This window comes from Myotis daubentonii, chromosome 5 (assembly GCF_963259705.1).
Source record: "Myotis daubentonii chromosome 5, mMyoDau2.1, whole genome shotgun sequence".
Classification (NCBI taxonomy): domain Eukaryota; kingdom Metazoa; phylum Chordata; class Mammalia; order Chiroptera; family Vespertilionidae; genus Myotis; species Myotis daubentonii.
The window spans coordinates 53394837-53418200 of record NC_081844.1 but is presented as its reverse complement, the minus strand read 5'-3'; the positions used below and the strand labels follow the sequence as shown (position 1 = coordinate 53418200).

The following is a 23364-nucleotide window of genomic DNA, read 5'->3' as shown; positions in this document are numbered from 1 at the left end:
AAATCTAGGGTGCAGAAGATGCTAACATCTGTTCACAGAAATCACCCAAAAGAAAGTCTGTGCGAGATAATTTTTCAAGGAGGGCCATTCCACATGGCTAATTAGGTGCCTCTTTCTCAGGTGATTCCAGCAATGGGGAGAACTTCCTTCAGAATTATTTTCTTACCTACTGAAGAAGGGAACATTGAAAGTTCTTTATTTATTAATACCTCCTCACATGGAGTCCTTTCCTATCACGTAAGTAACTTTTTCCTTCTGGCACATAGTTTGGTGGTTGACTTACAGGGTTTGGATAGTTTAACGAAGACGTTCGGACATGTTGCCACCTGGCGTATAGCAGTGATAGTGAAGCTATTAGTGCTGCTGAACTCTCCAGCTTTCCCCCTCTCCTGCCCCGCGTGGCGCACAGGGGCTGTGCAGAGCTGTCCCTCTCACCGTGCATCTTTGAAGGGCACTGGGACAAAATAATGAAATCTGCCGTACAGTTTTCTAGTACAGAATATAGCAGGCTTTCAAAGCCCGCAGGCCACACCCCACAAACAGGCCAGAGGGAGGCACCTAGAGGGGGCATTTCTAGCCACTTGGCCTCTTCCCTCCTGGGCTCAGGACTATTTCTCATCAGGGAACATGGGTTGTGCGCGTGGGGGCCAGGTCTCAGGGGGCTCGCTATTCACATCAAGGCACTAGGAAGGGAGAGCGGGGTATCTTTTTGTTGTTGCTCTCCAAAGTAGTTAGGTTTCTTTATCTTAAGTTGTACCTGTGACATCGTTAAAAGAGGACCTAACGAGAAGTGATTTAAGTGCCAAGATCTATCTAACCATGTTTGTGGTTAATTCTTACTGGATTCCATGAAGCACGGGGACCCCTTTGAGGAAAGTTGACTAGTTGTGAAAAGATTTGTTACAATGAGGAATTTTCTGCTGAAATACAGCAACTTTTGTTGCATTTTTTGTTGTTGTTGAAGATAAATATAATAATTGGGTAAATGGAATCTTGAAGGTCAAGGTGCTGAATACAGATTTCCTTTGGAAACATATTTTAGCGTGATGGCAAATGTACTTCAGAACTAATAGGGGAATATCTTCCCGCACCCTTCCTCTCTGTCTCCTGCAGGTTTCTGGAATTGGTACTCGCAGAATTTCTACAGAAGGGTCTGCGCAGCAGCTCACAAATGCTTATTTCCTGCTCCCGCAGGTCCAGAGCATTCAGCTCTCACAAACACAGGTGATTTTAACAGTCGATTTATTTCGAATGCTAGTCAGCACCAAACTTTGAAGCCCTTTACATTTGTGTAGCTTTTACAGAGTACATACAGCCTTTTTACCTAGAATGATGATTTTGCCTTCTTTTCTGCTTTTTGAAAAAAAATCCTGATATATATATAGAAATCGTGTATGTATAGAACAACAAGTATTTATTTTTAATGGCTGTATAGTCCATGGTGCCGACATTTCATAGTTTGCTTGTTGGTAATTAGAAACGTGTCCAGTGTTTCGTTATTGTTACCATTAGGCCATGCACATATTTTATGTTTCTTGGTTCCCTTTAAGTGACCTGTTTCCTTGGGGTATATTTCATAAAGAGGGATTCTGTGGTTAAAGACTGAACTTTTTTATAGAGCTTGTTAAATCCTGCCAGGTTGCTTTTGAGGAAGACAGAAGCTCCATAGTGCCCAGTAATGATACTCCTCCAGGAGTATCTTACCATCTTCCCCCTCCCTGCTTCCAGTCCTGCCTGTGTGTGGCTTCGTGCAAAGAAATATTTTTGATGTTTTAGACGGTATAGAATGGTACCTTCACATTCTTTTAATAAGCATTTCATTGCTAGCATGTAGGTTCGGCCATTTCTTTCCCTTTGATTATCCATATTTCCATGGTTATCAGGGAGCTCACTATTCATATCAACTCTGAATAACTTTCGAAATTGAGAAAACTCTTGAGTCAACATGTTATGAACCTTACCTGTAAAGCATTCTTTTCTAGTTTCAGGTGTACAACATGGTGATTCAGTGTTTATATACCTACAATGTGATCCTCATAAGTCTAGTACCCAGCTGTCACCATGCAAAGTTAGTTTGCTTAAGATGGCCATAAGCTCTCTGTTTCAAAACTTGAGAGAAATGTGAGTTGTCAAAATGACCACATACGACATCAGATATTTTGCTGCTCCAAACCCAACACAATCCTGGCATGAGGAATGAAATAGAAAACAGTCAGAGAACCGATGCGTGCCTTTGTGCGCTTTCCTCCACTGTCGCTCAGATGTGAGGAAGCTGAGCTCGGTGCCGGTCAGGCACCGGGATGGTTAGCGGCGGGAGCTGCAGAAGAGTCCTAAACCTCTCGTTGCCCGAACATGGCTTCCCTGTTTTACAAACCATCTCACCTCCATAAGCTCTGACCCTGCTGGACTCTAATCACCCTTCTCAGTCCATCTTTCAAGGCCCAGTTCCGACACCACCTCCTCTGAAACCGCTCCGGGTTCCCAGCACGTCTGTGCTGTGGTCCCACGCGCTGGGATCCAATCCCTGCCTTAGAGTTACTGTCCCCTGTTGTCCCCTCCCCGGCTCTCCCTCGAGGCTCTGTGGGACAGGGCATTTCTTTTTCATTTCTATCGTCTCAGCAGCAACGTAGTGTTCAGTACATGAGGGCCCCCAGGGTTTTTAATAGATAGATGAGTCAATGGCATTTGAGTTGACATCCCCAAATAGGACTTCTGCCCCTCGTAGCCTCTAAGATTTGCGTCACTTCACCTTTTCTCCACATCAATCAGTTTGACCTTCAACAGATTTACTGCCAGGGCAGGTGGTATCATTCTTATTTTAGACATTGTCCAACATACTTAGAGTTTAAGTTACTTGGCAGAGGTTGAGAGCAGAGCCAGGATGGGCAGTCCCAGCTCAGCATGCTTTCCGTTCTTGCCCATAGGTAGTAAGTGTCATGATTTTTGTTTCTTTGACTTAGTAATTCCTACTGCGGGAAAGATCAATGCAAAGTAAATGTGGGTTTGGGCGGGGGGGGGCAGCATTTTATAATGGCAAACAATAGTAGAAACAGCCTAAAAGCTCAACAATGAAAAACAGGATGTGATCAATTTGTGTGCCAACATGGTAGACGGTTAAATACTTCTTCCAAGTTACCATGATGATGTCTACATAGAAATCTCTGACCAGTGATTAGCAGGGTACAAGCTAGACTGACTATACTCTATGACAGTAACTATAAAATACATGGTGGGGTATAATATGTAAATACAGTTGCATTAGGCTCATGAAAAAGCAAGAGATTCTGGTGGGGTTTTTTTTTCACGTTTTCTTCAGTGCTGTTTGGGATCCAAGTCATTGAGATCTGGGGAATGTTTCAGTGATTTGTTGGGCAAAACAGAGACTTGAAGTTGGCCCTGTCTCCGAATCCAGCGTGTAGGGTCACTACAGCCATAAGCTTGCTTCGGAGAGGTCAATAGCTATTGCTAGTGGAATCCTTCTAAAGTAACATTTATTGTTAAAAACGGAATTAAGACATAGATAGTGAAGGTGGGGGGCAGGGTGGGCTGGAAGGGTCAATGGGGGAAAAGGGGACATGTAATATTTGCAACAATAAAGATTTTTTTAAAAAAAAGGAATTATAAGGCAACATGGGAAACCCATTAAAGGTGTGTGTGCCTGTGGGTGTGTGTTCCAATAAGGTGTCACATTGAATTGTCTAAAAAGAGTATGATTATAAAAATTATAATGTAGTTATAAGAAAACAGAGGAAATTAGAGAAGTGAAATATTAGAAATATGCCCCAGGGCCACAGTCACACCCAGCAAAGGTAACCAGGAGGGGTGTTTGTTGGGTCACATCCTTGCAGTCCTTTTTTCTGAGTGTGTGTTTGTGTGAGTGATGGGGGTCCCCTCCCCCACCCTGGTGTCATGTCACTGAACCGTGTGAAGGGGAGATTATTTCTGGGTATTCCGTGTGACATCTAACACACATTTCAGACCAGGAGTTCCTAACCTTTTAAGACTGGCACAGCCTTTGCTTTGGGCCTGGTGACGTCGGGCCCTGTGCCTGCCTGCCCGCCCGGGACAGGTGTTGGGCAAGGACGCTAGCGGGGCCCGCGCGGGGCCGTGCCGGGCTGCGCCCTGGGAGGTGTCCGTGTTGGGCTGCTTCCCGCCCTCTGCCTCCGGAGGTGCCGGCCTCCGGCCATGAAACCTGGCCGTGGGGACGGGAAGCTGTAAAATCAGCGAAGGGAGGAGAACAAGGAACGCTTTTTTCCATCACAGTTGGATAGGGGAGGAATGGAAAGACTTGGGTTTCTCACGAACAAAGAAGTTGCAGAAGTCTGATGTAGGCTTTGGAGATGGAACATTGAGAAGAGGGAATGGTGCGAGGCCTCTGCAGCTGCCCTGTTTTCCTCACCGTCTCACATAATCCGCTAAATGAAACAAAATAGAATTTCCGGTGGAATAGCTGAGGATTCCTACAAGTCGGTGTCATCATAATGTCTTTACTAGTCATGCCATCTCTTTGCATGGGGAAAGCTGTTTGATTTTTCTTATACATAAAAATGATAGGCTGTCCGACTCTGGAAAGTTCTGACCGTATGTTAGGTAAATATATGCCATTACCCAATTTCCTCCTCCTACCTACCTCTGAATATAGTTTTTAAAAGCAAGGAAATTGCCTGAGCTAAAAAAAAAAAAAAAAATCTTCTTTTCTTCGGAGCCACAAGTGAGAATGACTCGATGGAATGGGAGCTGGGGAAGAGGAGAGAAGGAGGGTTGGTGAGTAGAGGAAGGAGGGAAGTGTGGGAAGCCGAGGGAGCATGACCAGGAGGCGCGGGTGTGGGTGTGTCTCTCCCCTCAAGTGTTTTACAGGCCAGTGGGGTCCCCTGGTTCCCAGAACACAGTTTCCTGGGGCCTCTTTACACTCAGTGTTTGTCTCTTTTTTTTGCCTCCCAGGAGAATTGACTCCTTCCTTCCCGAACGCTCAGAGCATCCCTGTCTTAGCAAGAGTAATACTGGAAAGCTTTGTCTTTGTGTCTGTGTTTCCTGGACTGATGAGAAGCTCCTTAAGAGCAGGAATCGTGTTCTAATCAATATTTGCTCTCGTGTTACCTAGTGCAGAGCTTGGCCCTATCGCCATGTAGTAAACAAATGCTTGAAAATGCAATAAATGTCTCTATTTTTTATTTTATTATTTTTTAATTCTCACCCGAGGATATGTTTTCCATTGACTTTTAGAGAGAGTAGAGGGGAGGGAGGAGGGGAGAGAGACAGAGAGAGAGAGAGAGAGAGAGAGAGAGAGAGAGAGAGAGAGAGAACATTGATGTGAGAGAAACACCCATTGGTTGCCTCCTGCATGTGTGCCTTGACCATGTGCACCTTGACCAGGAATCAAAACAGCGACCCTTCGGTTCTTGGGCTGATGCTCTAACCACTGAGAAAAACTGGCCAGGGCTGAATAAATGTCTTTAAAAGAAAGAAATTATTATCTTAGCTATTTATGAAATTATAGGACATGATTGTTTTCTGATGTCTTTCAAACATTCATTATATTAGAATATTCTAGAAAATGTTGTTAGATGACTTGAAGATGCCCGATAATTAGTACCTCTCTTTCTGGCCAGGTGCTGAAGTTTTAGAGAACTAAAATGCACCTTTTTATTACTGATAAGCTGCATTCTTCTGCATGAGCAGAGGTAAGAAAGAGCCAGAGTTGCTAATGCCCTATCTCCTAGGTACACCACGGGGTGGCCCATGCAAGGGAGAATCAAGGACAGACACCCTTACCCAAGGTAGAGTGAAGGAGAAAGGAGCCAGCTCCTTTAGTAGCTCCCCCCTCGTCACCCCTGCCTATGGCACAGGATCGTTTCCTGTTGCCCACCAATAGGCAACTCCCTCTGCCTTGAGGGCTTGGGGCAAGAGGACTGGAGTATTTAGGGGAAGAGAATCCTTTCCTCCTAGTTTCTCCTGACCCATTGGGCTCGCCTGTTCCTAAGCCTGCAGTCCTCCCTTCTCTGATGAGGAGGTCGTCAGATGTCCCGTGGCTGTGTGTCCACCTTCCTGAGCCTGTCCCGTCTCCCAGGAGCACCACACCCCCATTTGTTTGTTGATCCCCCTGAGACTGCTGGGGCATACTGTTGAGTTTGCCTCTAGAAAGTTCTGAGATGACAAATTAAAAAGAATTCATTAATAATCTGCTCCAAAGCCGCACTGTCCCCAGGGTTGAAAGGTCATGTTCTCTGTTTCCCATCCCAAATTCTTTTCAAGTATGATAGCCAGTGCAGCCTATCAGAGCATTTGCCATGGGACCAAACAGCCGTTAAAATGCTCCAGTAAAAACAGCCATAGGAGGATGCCCCGTCAGAGACAAGCACAGGGTGGCAATAAGAAAATGAATTCTGGGGTGGGGTGGCCTAGAAGGGGTCAGTGGAGGGAAAGGGCGGACATATGTAACACTTTCAACAATAAAGATTAAAAATAAAAAAGGTGAGCTCTGAAACCAGGCCATCAGGCCATCTTGATTCTGAGTGACTTTGGCCAAATTACCTAACCTGCTGTTTCTTAGTTTATCTATAAAATTAGGTAAAAATAACACGACCTCATAGGATTGCTGTATCTATTGAATAAGTTGATACATGTAAAGTGCACATAGCTAAAACACATTCCTCGTTGAACTTTAAAACAAATACAAACCCTCTAGGAGAATTTGAAAATTCAGGGAGTCAGTCCTTTGGTAAGACATGAAAGTTCAAGGCCATAGTCCCAATATCAAATTAGCTTGGTTTGTGAGTTAACTTTCAAAGAATTTAAAGTCCTCTCTAAATCTTATTTTTTATTTTTATTTTTTGTTTTTGCCAGAGAGATGCTCCATGCCTTTGTGTAGCTGGGGAAAGCTATAGCCTGGGCTCGCTCTTGCTAGAGTGTGGATGACTGCCTCGGGGTTTCAGAAGTTACAGTAGTCCAATACTAAGTGTCTCCTGAGCCTCACTTGAGTCTAGAATCTTAATAAGATACAAGATTATCAACCTGACATCCACCCATTTTGGGAAGCATGCCCCAGCCCCCACTCTCCAGGTACTAATTCTAAGCAAAACTTGTTCCCAGCACCTCTGTTTGCCAAAGAGAGGGGTGGAGGACAGACAGAGAGCATCACCTTGGTTTCAGCTCCATGCCAGTTGTTCTGAGTCCAGGATCTTGGCATTTGAACTTGATGGAGCCGCCTGCTTGTCAAGAAGTTAATTTGAGACCTTTGGGGGTTAGGGAGGAATCACCTGTGCACATTAGTGCCTGTCTCAGGAGGCAGCATCTGAGCTGCTCTAGCCTCCGGAGCTCGAACTTTGGAGTGGCTGCAGGCTAGTCCCTAGGTGTGTCTCTCCCTCCTTTTGGCACAGAGCCCTTGTTTTACCCCACCCCCCACCCCCCACCCCCCACCCCGTGCTGATTGGTGTGCTGATTGGGGCTGCCCTCTGTTTAGGGATGGAGTGGCTGCAGAGGCCGTGCGCACAGATGTTGAGCCTCTTACTGTGGACTCCTTGAAGCTCTGGAGCCTGCGACAGGGAAGGCTTTTCCTTCCTCCCTCCCTTATTTCAAGTGGATCATTGCTCCCAGCAGGTTCCTGGAGGTGGGGCTGCTGTTGATACTTAGGAGCTCAGGCCCTGGGGCGGGGGGAGACCTTGGCCGTGAGTCACTCCCTGTCTCCCCAGGTTGTTCGTGGCCCTTCTTTCTCTAAAGTCGTGGGCTGGGCCTCCAGGATGTGCTCTTACCCCCTGGGCCCCTCTTCCTCTAAGGAAGGCTCAGTTGGGTTTCGAGCTGTTTAACCAGCTTCTTTTGTTGGTCTCTTTCTTTCTCTTAACCCTTGTAAGCTGCTACTGTGTTATATATATTCATTTCCCTCTAGATGTTTTCTTGTGAGTTCTCCCAAAGCAAGAAAGATAAAGTCAGTAACTTTTGAGTCTGCTAAAAGTATCTGTTGTTCAAACAGATCTCCTCTTCCCTCAGTGCACCGTCTTGCATAGACCTCTCCCATTAGACCAACCCCTGAATCAGGCCTGGGGCCCGTCTATCCAGTCCTGCCTGGTTCCCCTTTAATGGGTTTCTTCTGTGCTGTGCTTTCTCTTCGTTGGAGTCTAATCCCATGAACATCAAACACATTCCCTTAGGGCACCAGCAGGAACTGTGCATTCATCTTGCCCTGCTCTGAGCTCTCTGCTCTGCTCTCCCTGGTCTCCCCTTCACAGCCTGCGAGATCTTACGTGGCCTTGGGTCTTGGTCTTGGAAGGTACAGGTCCTCGGTCACCCTTCCCATGGGCTCTGTGCCTGGCTTCAGAAGTCTGTCCCTCCATAGTTCCTGGAACTGAATCCTAATTCCTCTTGGGGGAGCAATTTCAGTCTAATTTCTCCCTTTTTCTTTTATTTTATTTTCCTGTAGCAAAATTGCCTGTCTTCCTTACTAGTATTTTGTTAAGCTCCAACAAGCACAGAGATATATATTTCCTCATTTCAGTGAGATCCCAGGCTGTCTCGCTTCTCTTTCTATGTCTGTGGAACCGGGCCGTCCAGGTCCCCTGTTCTATTCCGGCTCTGTCTGGTTGTCCCCTAAAACATCCGCTTTTCCTCCAAAGGGCTGCCCTCTCTTCCTCCTGCGTCATCAGCCTGCCTTCCTTTTTTTTGTTTTGTTTTTGTTTTTGTTCCTCTGGGCCTAGTAGGAAGACTCAAGTGTGAAAAGTGTGTTCCTCTAACCTTCTGGCACCTCCTTGGTTTTCAGAATGAACCTGATGGTTCCAAGGGCAGACCTTAGTGCAGCGGTTCTCAACCTGTGGGTCGCGACCCCTGTGGGGGTCGAACGACCTTTTCACAGGGGTCGCCTAAGGCCATCAGAAAACACATATATAATTACATATTGTTTTTGTGATTAATCACTATGCTTTAATGATGTTCAATTTGTCACAATGAAATGGGGGGTCACCACAACATGAGGAACTGTATTAAAGGGTCGCGGCATTAGGAAGGTGGGGAACCACTGCCTTAGTGGTATCTAATTTGTTTGTGCCATCGTTTTGTCAAATTCCTTCTCTAACTCAACCCAGCGTGACAGCATACCTCTTTAGTAAGACTACCCTTATTGTTTTTTTATTTATTTTTAACATCAGTCACCTTTATGTGGCTCTGTCACGTTGGATCTTGAAAATCTAAAATGGTGGTCAGCATTTAGATGGTTCATAAATCTAGCGCCAGTGAATTGGGGAGGAACTTTTGAGTCAATGAACCAACCTCTTGAATTTGAGCTGCACCCTTTCACAGTTTGGACTCTCAGCTACGGAGGCAATGCGTGAAAAGGGAACGAATTGGGAGCAGCCTGTCTACACTGCCTGCCAGGAGGTGGACCCCGTAGTTTCCCTGAGACCCAGATAGAAAAGCAGCAAGTGGTATTCTGGGAGCTCTGTCTTGAGGGAGTCCTGATTAGCGATACCTTTTTCTCCCACCCACCCCCCCTTTTCCTTCTCCTTTCTCCCTTTTCCTTTCATTTTCTTTTCCTGCGGTAAAATAGACATAACACGAATTTACTGTTTTCGCCATTTCTAAGTGTACAGTCCAGGGGCATTCAGTACATTCACAGTGTTGCGCAGCCGTCACCACCACCCATCTCTTGGCCTTTTTCATCTTCCCAAACTGAAATTCTGTCCCCACGAAACCCTGACTCCCCATTCTCACCTCCTCTCAGCCCCCGTGACCATCATTCTTTTTTACGTCTCCGTGAATTTGGCTCTTCTAGGTCTTCTCCTAGAAGTGGAATCACACGCTATTTGTCCCATTGTGACTGGCTTACGTCACTGAGCGTAATGTCTTCAAGGTTCATCCCTGTTGTAGCGTGTGTCCGAATTTCCTTCCCTTTTCAGACTGAATAATAGTCCATTGTGTGTGTACACTGTGTGCTGTTCACTCATTCTTCCATTGATGGATGTTGGGTTGCTTCCACGTTTTGACGGTTGTGTGAAATGCTATGAATTGGGGGTGTACACGTATCTGTCTGTGCCCCTGCTGTTACTTCGGTGTAGCTGCATGTTTAATCTTCTGAGGAACCACCACACTGATTTCTTCTGCAACAGCCTTCCTTTCATAGCCGCATCCTTGCCATGGCCATGCCTACTTAGGTCAAAGCTGCGCCTTTGCTGCACAAGGTCGAGCCACAGCAGCCTGCATCTTCACACCTGAGCCTTTGCTGAGCCTGGGCCCAGGTTCAAGGGCTGAGCCAGACCTTCAGGAGCCACTTGCCATTTGCTTAAGGCCCAGCAGCATCCAACTGGGTAAAAATAGCTGTTTGCCTTTGGACAGAACCACCGTGCGCTGCGTGGCCCACCAAGGTGAACATCCGCATGGCTCCTGCAAGTGCCAGCCCAGGCTGTAGGAGTTCAAGCCACCCAAGTGTGAAGACACAGGCCACTGCTACTTGGTCCCACCAACAGTCTCAATATCGGAGTGTTAATTTGGTCTCTATATGGCTCTTTGTTGATCTTTCAGGGTTAGTGGCACATTCAGTGGGGTGGGAGGTGATGTGCTGCAATGACATTTCTCTCTCTTCTTGGGTTCTGAACCAACAGTGAAATAAGATGAAAGGAATCTGAAGTGTTTAGGCCAGTGGTTCTCAACCTTGGCTGCACATTCGATTCACCTGGGAATCTTTTTAAAATCCTGATGTCTGGGCCTCACCTCCGGAAATTCTGTTTCTTTGTTATGGGGCGAGGCCACAACATTAGTAACAAAGAAACAGAATTTCCGGAGGGTGAGGCCCAGACATCAGGATTTTAAAAAGATTCCCAGGTGATTCGAATGTGCAGCCAAGGCTGAGAACCACTGGTTTAGGAGAACTATCCCTTCTCTTAGAAACCCATGGTGTGGGGAAGAGGAGTTCCCCCTCTAACACATTACATGTGGAAAAAATGCTTCCCAGAGGCATTCAGATGATTTGTTGTGGAATTTTACCAACTTAATGCATTAATAATGAACGAACAAGTAAAACTAGTAACACTCCCTCATAAGGGCCTGGTGCGTGCCCTGCGCTGGGCATATGTATCTCATTTAATGCTCTTCAGATGACGGTGAGTTCCTTAGTTCTGTGTGATTGAAGAGGAAGCTGAAGCTGGGAAAAGCGTAGAAATGTCCCCGAGGTCTTGTGGCTGGGTTTCATCTTGAATTTATGGTGAATACAGTCATTTGGCCACACTGCCTTTTCTCCAAAGATTTGGAGAAGTGAAAATGCCATACACATGCTTTAACCCCCTTTCCCTTAACGAAACAAAACAAAAAAAAACGCATTCCAGCCAGCACCTGGGTTTTTTACAAACATTTTAGTGAGGGGGTCTGACAACATAGGTAAATTTCATTCCAGCAGTTAAATACCTGAGGACTAGACGGGTTAGTAGTGGCAGGGGTAAGGGCTGAAACACAATTGCTGTTTAACATAAGGTTAAAGCAACAAACAGTGCTTACTGTTCGCTCAGCTGCCTGTTTGTTATGCAGGAAACACTAAATTAGGAGTTTGGTTACAGAGCCTGAGTGTTGTGTGGAAGGGACCCAAGAAAGTGTTCTTTCTATACAAAATCATTTGCTGTATGGAATGTATTGTACCTAGCACTGTGTGTGTGGGCCACTGGCTGGGATGGTCACAGGCTTAAACTGTGTCCCTATTGAGGCACACATTGGCATAAACAATTTACCTTTATAAAGACGTCCAAAATTTAGCATTCAAAATTGTGGAAGTGGAGAAAAATGTGTGAGAAAAATGGAACCTAAGATTGGGACTTATCTATGTAATTCTTTTGTATTTCCCAAGTTATAGTCCTTAAATGGAAGGTTTTCATGGATGGTCATTACTGGGATCGTCACACGTTGTTCATTCTGTCTGGGTTAATATGTTATAGGTTCTCGTATACTTTTGTTAGGATATGGTTTACTCTTATTAATAAAACTCATATACATTGTCTATCCTTTTTTTCCCCTGCTTAATTGCACACAGTCCCCCCCAGGTCACACTCTGGCCCTGGCCCAGTCCACAAAGAACAATTTCTTAGCAAATAAAGGAAGGTGATTTATTTTCTCTCTTAGATCCAGTTACCTAGACTCATACCCCTTCACCACAAAACCTAGGGAATACAAGCCACACAAAAGGAGCTTTTACATAGCTGTTTTCTTGTCCTTTGCAGTATTTCTTGGCATGGTTTTCTAATATGTGTTTCCATGCTGAAGAACTTTCAGGCTTTTAAGTATCTAAGAGGAATTGACTTGGTCTGTTCTTATTTACCTGGAAAAACACTGACTTGTGCCAAAAGACCTGCTATTGTTTTCCATTTTCCCCCCAACTAACCTGAGGACCCTTTGATAAGTCACTTATCCCCATAGACTTAATGTGAAAACTACGAAGGAATTATTTTTTCTTTTAGCTATAGAATTTATGAACTCTTTTTCTTCTTTATGAGCTCAATTTTTTTCCCCAAATAGTGTGGGAGGTTTCAACAGTAGAGAAATGGGTTTTGTGTTTCTTTTATAATCTGCTCAGCACACTCCTGGGTAAGGAGATGTCCTACTGTCACAACAAATGTGCTGGGTTGGGGTCCTTTCAGGGGAATTCTTATTCCCAACATGTGTGGTGGCCCCAACTGGCTCGTGCTTTGGGTTGTCGTTTTCTTTTTAAAGTCTAGATTGCAATAGTTTTTGTTTTTTTTGTCTTTCTGTAAAGAAAGACACGAACCTTTAAATTTGCCTGAGAAAAGTTAGCCTGCTTCCAGGGCAGTTTGGAGGTGCTGGAACTCCCCCTGGTGGGATGCTGAAATATGTTCTACAGCCATTGAAACAATATAGTGCTTTATGTTTGTTTTTGTTTCCAGCTAATAGAAGAATCTTATTTAGAACGGTAAATTATAAACTCATCCATCCAGAAATGTACCAAGGATGACAGAACATGAGGATTTAAATTACATCAAATTACTGTGCAAATAGGATTTTTAATCATGTCCAAAATTATAATTTTGAACTTCAGACATTATTTCAACATTTGAAGAAATATGTTAGGGAAGAGAGTTGCCTTGCCAGGTTAAGATCTATGGTTAAATTGTTGTACGTTATAAAAACCCAACTTAATTATAAATGTACTAGAGGCCCAACGCACAAAATTCTTTCAAGAGTTGGCCTTCCTTCCCCCAGCTGCTGGCACCGGCTTCCCTCTGGCATCCGGGACCAGGCTTTCCTCGCAGCCCCAGCTTCGTCTGGAAGGACATCTGGTCTAATTAGCATATTGCACTTTCATTATTATAGATATGTTGAGAGTGTGCTGATGTGGGTTTTTCTTTAAAGCTTTTTGAAAAGTTTTAGATCAGAAACATGCCAAATGTCAGGTTTTGATATACTTTGATTTTATAGCCAATGTTTATTATTTTTAGTTTCTTTCCCTTTGAAGCAAGCATGTAGCTGTGTGCCCACTTTTCTTCATTCACCAGCTGTATATTGAGTGCCGATTAAGTGGTAGGCATTGTGGTTAAACCCTTCAGACAAGGTGCTTACAGCCTGCTGGGGAACACAGACCTTGAGCAAGTTATCACATGAGGAGTGTTAACGTAGGTCAGGTGAAAGGTGCTGTGGGTGTGAGTAATGCCACTTACCCCAGCTGAGGTGTCAGGGAAAACTTCCCTGAGTGATGTTTAAGCTGGGACACGAAGGATGAATTGGGTTTAGCTATGTAGAGGGGAGGGCCGGTCGGAAATGTAGGTTCAAAGTTTGAAGGCAAAATAGAGCAGAAAGTCTACCCGTGAGGCTGGAGCATAGGCAAGGAGGCAGAGACTAGGCAGGTGCCTGCATTCTGTAGCTGCAATAAAGGGTTTGGGATTTGGGCCGAGCAGGAAGTCTTTGAAGGGTTTTAAGCAGATAAGTGGCTTGACCTGATTTGCATATTTATAATCTCTCTCTCTCTCTCCCCCCCCCCCCTTTTCATTGAATTTATTGGGTTGATATTGGTTATTAAAATTATATAGATTTCAGGTGTACAGTTCTATAATATATCATCTGCATATTGTAGTGTGCTCACCACTGCAAGTCAAGTCTCCTTCCGTCATCATTTACTCTCCCTGTACCATCTTATGTCCTCTCACTCTTTTTGTTTAAAAGATATATTTTATTGATTTTTTTTACAGAGAAGAAGGGAGAGGGATAGAGACTTAGAAACATCGATAAGAGAGATCGATCAGCTGCCTCCTGCACGCCCCCTCCTGGGGATGTGCCCGCAACCAAGGTACATGCCCTTGACCGGAATCGAACTTGGGACCCTTCAGTCCACAGGCTGACGCTCTATCCACTGAGCCAAACCGGTTTGGCTGTCCTCTTACTCTTGATGCCATGTGGAGAGTGGAGTGGAGAGGGCAGAGGTGGACACAGGGACAGGAGGAGGAGGTTGGTGCAGCAGCCTACCTGCCTCTGTCCCTCCCTCCCTCCCACTAGGGCAAGGGCTCCATAAACTTGTACATAAAGGCCTGGAGAGTAGTTATTTTTACCTCCTTTGCAGGCCATAGACCCTGTTGCAAGTACTCAACCCTGCCATTGTAACAGGACAGCAGCCATAGACAATTCACAAGGAATGAGCATGCCTGTGTTCCAATAAAACTTTATTTATAAATACAGGCAGCGGGCTGGATGTGGCCCACGGGCATAGTTTGCTGACCCCTGATCTTTAGGGTATTAGGAATGAAGAGAACGGAATGGATTCAAGGACTGACAAGGAGGTACAATCAGTATAAGATGGTTTGGGGTTAGTTTGAGGAAGGTAAGTGAGAACGTGAAGTTGGTTTTCAAGTTTCTGGCTTAAACAAAATATGAAGCATGGTGCTAAGAGGGGGCCAATGCACAGCAAGGCTCGCTCGCTGCCTTGGCCTGTGTGAGGGAGGCGTGTCTAGGCGGATGCCCCACCATTGTTGGATGTATGGGTGTGCAGAGAGGTCTGAGCTGGAGAAACAAACTTCAACTTGTCATAGACCCACTTAGGGAGAGCGTGAAGAGGACAAAAGACAGAATCCAGAATAATTCCAACATCTGATGGTCATAATGGGACGAGCCAAAGATGAAAGGGAAAAGCCAGAAGGACAAATGGTTAATGGAGTTAAGTGGGAGAGCAGGATCCGGCAAAGAAAGAAGTTTCCATTGGGTTTGGCTATGGAGGTCTTTTGTAACTTTGGTGAAAGCAATTTCAGAGAAGTGGTGGGCTGTTTGTTGTTGTTTATGTCTTTGATAGTGGGATTTGTTCCCAGAAAGACAAATTAAAAAATGTTTCTTTAAGATTTTAGGTTCTGTTCACAGGGTGTTTTCCTGTTTAAGTCTAGCAAATACCAGCAATTACTTCTTTAAAAGAGCTGTTGGTGAATGCTTGGTCCCATTTACAAGCTGGGTTAAACTTAAATATTTTTACTGCATTCTAAAATGTAATCTACTTTATTTTTTCTGTACTTTAATTGACTGAATGACAATCGAAGTAGTTACAAAATGGATTTTTATATAATGTACTTAGGTAATGCTTATAAATCTAACAAATTAAACATAATTAGGGTGATTCTACTTCGTACTAAATCCTCCTGAAGTAAATAGACACTTACCCTCAGTTAAGTCAGCCAAGGATTTGGGGAATGCCTTCTTACCTGGTGGAGATTTTCTGGTGTCTGACTGTGGCTGCCCAGCCCAGTGCCTTCATGCAAAACTACACCAGACACATCAAACTCAACAGAAGGGGAACTCCCGAAACCAGGCCCCTTAGACTCACACGCCGCACATTTCCTGTGCGTTCACCGCCTGCAGCCCCCTGCCCTCCCACCCAAAAGCCCGTATCCCTGGATGGGACTTTGCATTTCCCATCTTCAAGATAAGTCCATGTCATCTCATGTGCCTGTTAAGATCATTGAACGTGATGAAGAATGTGTTCTTCTTCCCTTTTTTTGTTTGTTAATACTCACCAGAGGATATCTTTCTGTTGATTTTCAGAGACAGTGGGAGAGAGGGGGGGGGGGGAAGAGAGAGAGAAGAGAGAGAGAGAGAGAGAGAGAGAGAGAGAGAGAGAGAGAGAGAGAAAGAAACATTGATATGAGAGAAACAGATCCATTGGTTGTCTCCTGCACCCGCCCCAACAGAGCTGGGGATCAAACCTTGACCAGGAATTGAACTCTTGACTCCTCATTGCGTGGGCCAACTCTCCAACCATTGACCAACACTGGCTAGGGAAAAATTCTGCATTCTTTTGATATATTCTTGACCCTTCCATTCTTAACTCTCCCACATATTAAAAATATGACATATGACAGTAATACAGTCTTAGTAGGGGACTTTATCAACCTATTGTCATCAATGGATAGACCTTCCAGACAAGAAATCAACAAGAAAACAGTGGCCTTAAGTGACACATTAGACCAGATGGATTTAATTGATATTTTTAGAGCATTTCACCCCAAAGCAGCAGAATATACATTTTTTTCAAGTGCATATGGAACCAGTATTATTTATAAGAGCCAAGATATGGAAGTGACGTAACTGCCCATCAGTGGATGATTGGCTGAAGAAGATGTGGCCAGTGTAGCTCAGTTGGTTGAACATTGTCCCATGCACCGAGAGGTCACTGGTTCCATTCTCAGTCAGGGCACACGCCCAGGTTGTGGGGTCAATTCAAATAAGGAGCATGTAGGAGGCAACCAATGTTTCCCTCTCATCAGTGTTTCTCTCTCCCTCTTCCTTTCTCTTTCAATCAATAAAAATATTGAAAAAAAGAAGTGGCACATCTATAAAATGGAATATTACTCAGCCATAAAAAGGAATGAAATAGCCCTAGCCAGTTTGGTTCAGTGGAGAGTATCAGACTCTGGACTGAAGGGTCCTGGGTTCAATTCTGGTCAGAGGCACATGCCCGGGTTGCGGGCTTAATCCCCAGTAAGGGGTGTGTAGGAGGCAGTCCATCAATGATTCTCTCTCATCATTGATGTTTTTATCTCTCACTCCCTCACCCTTCCTCTCTGGAATCAATAAAAAAATATATTTTTAAAAAAGAATGAAATATTACCATTTGCAACAGCATGGATAGACCTAGCATGTATTATGCTAAGTGAAATAAGTCAGACAGAAAAAGACAAATACTATGTGATTTCACTTATATGGGGAATCTAAAGAACAAAATAAATGAAAAACAAAACAGAAACAGATTTATAGATACAGAGAACAAAGTGATGATTGCCAGATGGGGAGGGTTGGTGGAGGGGTTGGTGAAGAAAAAGGTGAAGGGCGTAAGAAGTGCAAATTGGTAATTACACAATAGCCATGGGGATGCTGAGTACAGCACAGGAAATATAGTCAATAATATTGTAACACTGTGGTGTCTGGTACACACTGGACTTAATCAGATCACTTTTTACTGGTAACTGTTTAACTGTGCTGTACACATGAAACTAATACAAAATAATATTGAATGTCAATTGTAATGGAAAAATAAAGGAATGATAGCCAGTTGAATTTTGGACATCTCCTATGGTTTTGTCATAGCTTTTAAGGTCATTCTACTGAAGGGAGGCAGACAGGACAGTTAATTGGCTATTGCTTACTGAACCTACTTTAAAATAAAAGTAGACTCCTGTGTGAAAAAGAGTGTTAAAAAAGTATCAGCGATGTCAAACTGCAGTGTTCCTGTGTATATCTAGACCACATTTATCTGTTTATTGCCATAGTCAGAATTTTCATGTTGCCCAAGGGGAGAGCTTATGACTTTCATTAGAATGTGAACTGTTTTATTGATGGTTATATTTCCAGTAAGTAGAATAATACCCAGCAGTTAGCAGATACTCAAATGTTTGTCAGTTGAGTAAATGTAGTTCCTGAATAAATGATAGATTGTCTGCTGCTAATGCTAGATTGATCTTTTTGCTTTCTTTTACATTGTTTCCCCCCCCGCCTTTTTTTTTTTTTTTTAGGCAGAAACCACTAATACTAGCCTCTTGCAGGTGCAACTGGAATGCAGTTTACATAACAAAGTGTGTCAGCGATTAAAGGTAAAATGAAAAAATTTAGTTTTTCCTCCTGCCTCTTTGCTTAGATATAAAAAATAAAACAACACATTCTGTTCTCCGAAGTGCACATGCCCTTACCTTAAGTGCTTTTCCCCTTAAAATTTGAGATCACCAAGTTCAGATCATTCTTAAGTTTTTCCTTTTTTCCATCCCTCCAATCTCAGAGTTGTTATCTGGAATCGGATGATGTTTTACGGCTACAGATGAGCATAATTGTAACAATGGAAAACGCCTCGAAAGAATTTGAACAAAACACACAGGATTTGTTAGATCATCTTTCTATAATTTATGTAGCTACAGATAAATCTGAGACCTCAGGTAAGGTGGAATCTCTTCAAATTTTCATGGTAATATATTATGATTAACCTGTGCCATCATTCTACAACATTTACTTATAGATCATGTCATCACACTCCAACACAAAGAGCTGCGGCTTTCAACCTTATTAAGCGATTGTAATAGTAACTGGTTCTCAATTTGCAGCTGTGAGTAACTTTTTGGAGTAAATTTAGGGGCAAAAGCAAACTAGTCTAAGTTTCCTTGGGAATCATTTTTCTTGGCATTCTGGGCACAATGACCTAATATAAATATCCACAAAGTGTTGGAAGTTTTGTGTCTCTTGTTCCAGTTTTACTGATTTGCAGAAGCTCAATTGACCAAATCCTGCTGTTTTGTATTTTTTTAGTAGTTGATGGGATACTGGTTGTTCCTTGATGCCTGACAAGTTAGAGGAATTTCAGTGTTTGTTCTATGAATTTTATTTTTGAAAACAACTCTACCTACCAGAAATAACCTAGTTCATCAGTTTAAGTTTCTAGGAAGTTTTGTTGGAGACACATGTTATGGGATGCATGAGATTTATAATGTAGGACTGGCTGTCATCCATTGGTTGTCAAGACTGTTCTGGTGTGTGTGTGTGTGTGTGTGTGTGTGTGTGTGTGTGTGTGTGTGTGTGTGTGTGTGTGTACACCCACACACTCACATACATATTCAGAGAAAGAAATGGCTCCAAAATATAGTTTGATATTGGCATACTATTGTTGTTCAAACAACACTTGAGAATTGATTATAGGAATAATTCAGCAGGAGAGCTTTCCTATCTCCATGTTGCAAGCTTTTGGTGATTCTCAGAACGGCCAGGTAGACATCAAAGTAGAGAAGACTCCTGCCCCATAGGGAACACGTCTGTTGGTGAGGCTTGAAAGGAAGGCTCTGGTTTGAGATCCCAGGGTTTTATTTCCCCCAAGTAGGGTTGCCTAAATAAGGAAACGAGGGGCTGGCTAATCACCAGGAGAGCAAAGCCATATTTGCAGCTGTCCAGGCAGTTGGCTGCAGCCAGAGGAGCAGTGCCCTGACCCTACACTCAGCATTTATTTATCATTTACAGAGGCTGTGTTGGTAGGTTAATATTTTGTAAGGATCCTTTTTCTTGTGACTTAAAAGAATACCCTGCAGAAATAGCTCCAAGTTTCAGTTGTAGTGTTGCAAAACGAGGTACTTTTTGTTTTAACCTCCTCACTCTGATTCTTTTGGACAGATGATTCGGCCGTAAATATGTATATATTACATTCAGGAAACAGCCTTATATGGATACAGGTAATTGTAAATGCTTTATATCTAGTAAATATTAAACTCACAAGTGTATTTCATTGTAGAACAGGAGGAATTTTCAGGGACAGATACAGAAACACTTATCTCTATTCTCTGTTGCTTTCATTACAACCCCTTTCCCTTGCTTGAACCCCTCTTCGGATGAAGGTTGTCAGCACCCGCTTCGTACTGTTGTAGACACATGTGCTGCGCAGTTGCTATATGAATGCCAGTCTGAGCTCCTTAGTTATTTCACAGAGTTGATTCACATTAGATGCACAGTGGCCTGGCCGAGAGTGCTAACTGGATTTTTTGCTGTTGTTACAGGATGTCCATCATTTCTCACAGAGAGACGCTCTGTCTCTGCAGTTTGAACCGGTGCTCCTACCTTCCTCTACAACGAACTTTACAAAAATTGCCTCTTTTACTTGCAAAGGTACAGATTTTAAAAATAGTGGAGATTGCCTTCTTATGTTTGTTATCGATGGCAGTTCTTTCTGTGGGAGCGCTTAGCACTGCAGAGAAGGCAGTGTTCTAAGGGAGTGGGCTTGCTCTCCATACCGCAGCCTTCATCGTGCTGAGAGCAGGATGGAGAAGCTGCTTGTCTCTGCCACTTCTATTCTGCCACACGCAGAGGACTTTGAGTTTAAAGAGTAACTTAGTGGGGGATTTGAAAGACCAGAATGTAAATGTGTTTGGAGATACTCCCTTCACAGATAGAGAGATTGTGCTGCCTTAGTTTGATGCTTTGTGTAGACTGCGATGCAGAAGGTCTGGTGAGCATGAACCCAATCCTACCTTTTGGCTCATACTCATAGTTAAGAAGATTTCTGTAAAGAAATGCAAACAGCACAGCCAGTGTGGCTCAGTGGTTGAGTGTCACCCATGCACCAAGAGGTTGCTGGCTTGATTTCCGATCAGGGTGCATGCCCATGTTGTGGGCTCGATCCTCAGTGGGGGCCATTCAGGAGGCAGCCAATCACTGTTTCTCTCTCAAATATGTTTCTCCCTCTCCCTTCCTTTCTCCCTCTAAAAAATATAATGAAATAAAATAAATGAAAAGATATTTTTAAAAAGAAATGCAAATGGATTTTTAAACATGAAAACATGTCACTTATATGGAAAGGAAAGTGAATTTAAAGGGACAAGTGAGATATAATTTATTACTTAGATTGATAAAAATAAAAAAAATTGTTAACATCCTGTGTTGATAATGATTAGGGGAAAAAACACCATTCATGTTTTTGATAAGAGTATAAATTGACACAGGCTTTTTTTTTTGGAGGGAAAATTGGCAATCTATGAACATTTAAAATGCCCGTATGTATTCTTCAGTCCTTAATTCTACTTCTAGGAACTTACCTACGGATAGGTTATATTCAAAGCACTGCCTACAGAATGTGCATTGTTTGTGACAACAGAATTAACATAGACATCCGTGATAGGAGCCTGGTTAAACTGTAGTTCATCCACGGGGTATACTCTGCGGCTATTGAGAAGCGTATGTGGACATGCAGTGAAGGCGGCGTGTGTACATTTGGGTCTTTAAGGGTATCCATGCACTTGTATACGAAATAGAAAAACTGGAAGGATGCTCATGAATCTGTTAGCAGCTGTTCCTCTGAGATAATTGGGAAGTCAGGAGGGAAAAGTAGATTTAATTTTCACGTCTTTATTCATGTTATAATTTTTCTTATCATACATATAGCTAAAAAGAAACCAGTTGAGTATTTGTAAAGGGTGTCCCAAAATTCATGCAAGAAGTAATTTTGATAGAAAACACAGGTTTATAATTAAAAATTGTAAATTTTTTATTGATTCATAAAGTATACAGTATAGGGTTATGTATGGAGTAGGATATCGGGTAAATGGCCTCCATGGCTTTACTGGCACATATGCACTCTTTTGTTGAAATTTTCCATGACCATTTTGCATAAATGTGGCTGAATTTCAATGAGGCTCATTTTTATCTTGATGGCTTGGTTAATCGACAAAATTGTCGCATTTGGGGCTCAGAAAATCCACGAGTGATTGTTGAGAAACAAATGCATCCACAACGTGTCACTGTTTGGTGCGGATTTTGGGCTGGAGGCATCATCGGACCATTCTTCTTCGAAAATGCGGCTGCTCAGGCAATAACAGTTAATGGTGCTCACTATCGCGACATGATAATCCAGTTTACCCGATATGCTATTCAGACATAACCCTGTACTGTTCACTTTATGAATCAATAAAGAATGTACAATTTTTAATTATAAACCTGTGTTTTCTATCAAAATTACTTCTTGCGTGAATTTTGGGACACCCTTTATTAGAGTTAAGATTTTAATCCCAGTGATTTAATGAATAGTATGGCCCAGCTCAAGGGCAGCTTGTTGCTTGGATAAAGCAGCGGTGTCTGAAACGCATCCCCACTGCCTCTGAGAGGCTCCGCCTTATCCTTGAGGCTGTATTTCTGTCCTGCTCTTGCCTCCACACGCTCCTCTCGCCCCGCCCAGCTGGGCTTCAGCCATCACCTCTGTCATCTCTGGCAGGCCTGCGGGCTTCCCTCTTACTTTTGGTGAAGGCAGATCTTTATTAAAAGAAAGCCTCAGTGCAATGACTCTTCTTCCCCCCAAAGAAGTGAGAGGTTGGTTTGTAAAAGGGGGAGTACATTGGGGTGGCAGATACCCTGTTTGAGATCATTGACAGCAAGCCAGGAAAGAAGATAAGGTTTGAGAAAGGATTTTCCCATTTATGTCTCATGCGTGATTTTAAATCAAAACAGTGGAAGAATTAGAAGGTTATAAATAACACACATATCTTGTTTTTGTTTAGGCGTAGTGAAATAAAAGATATTATACTTGACACTTATTTCTTTATACCCCAAAACAGCTCCATCGTGTGATAGTGCCGTGAAAGAAGTCACGAAGAAAACAAACAACACTCCGACACTAACAGCATGCCTCTCCTCTCCGGTGGTCCCAGGGTAGGTCAACCCCACGTTCCCTGAAGTCGTATGGGTTATGTGTGTGTTTGTTCAGAAATGATTACAAAATGTAACTAGGGCTAGTATGATTCCCTGGGCTGCCTTCCTTGCCTTCACACCGCTGACAGCCAGAGACAGGGGTTGTTTGCAGAATGGGAAAGAGGAAGGTGAATGATTCAGTTCACAAAATCAGCCCTGGGCCAGGCAGCCAGGTGTGGGAGGAGAAACCCTCTCGCCATGATTCTCGCCTACACCTGGTCCTGGTTTTGCCTGGCGGCCTCTGTCCTTCAGATGCTCTACTGGTGGGAATGAAGGCTGGAGTGACCTGTGCGGTCGTTCCCAGTGCTAACATCCATTCTCTGCCATTCTATGATGCTACTCTTTTTGTGATTGAGGCTCCTTCGAATGCCGGCAGTTGTCTTACTCTCGGGGCTGAGAGCATGCACGTGCTGTGTTCACAGGTACTTTAGAATGGACTCTTCTGCGACCCAGTTCCACCTGGAGACCCACGAGAACACTTCGGGAGTTTGGACAATGTGGTACCTCAACCACATTTTGACCGCAGCGTCGTATTAAACGATGTGTTTGTCTCCAAGGAGGCCAAGCACTTTTTGAAGGTACACATGGAATTTTCATCCAGGTTTTAGCCCATTTTGTTTCAAGCTTTGTTTATGGTCAGATACTATGAAATGAATATTTACAAAAGTTAAAACTTACCAATTTTAAAGCAAGTATTTTTCTTTTGAA

General features: G+C 43.5%; 1 protein-coding gene across 1 annotated transcript in view; it reads left to right on the top strand.

Moving 5' to 3' along the window:
- Nucleotides 1-23364, top strand: part of TMEM131L (transmembrane 131 like) — a 146185-nt gene that overhangs the window by 81197 nt on the left and 41624 nt on the right. Inside the window, 9 exon segments of the mRNA XM_059697802.1 lie at nt 121-237; nt 1114-1224; nt 17964-18041; nt 18224-18377; nt 19597-19655; nt 19977-20085; nt 22524-22617; nt 23079-23166; nt 23169-23234. Coding sequence (XP_059553785.1) covers nt 121-237; nt 1114-1224; nt 17964-18041; nt 18224-18377; nt 19597-19655; nt 19977-20085; nt 22524-22617; nt 23079-23166; nt 23169-23234 — 876 coding nt within the window.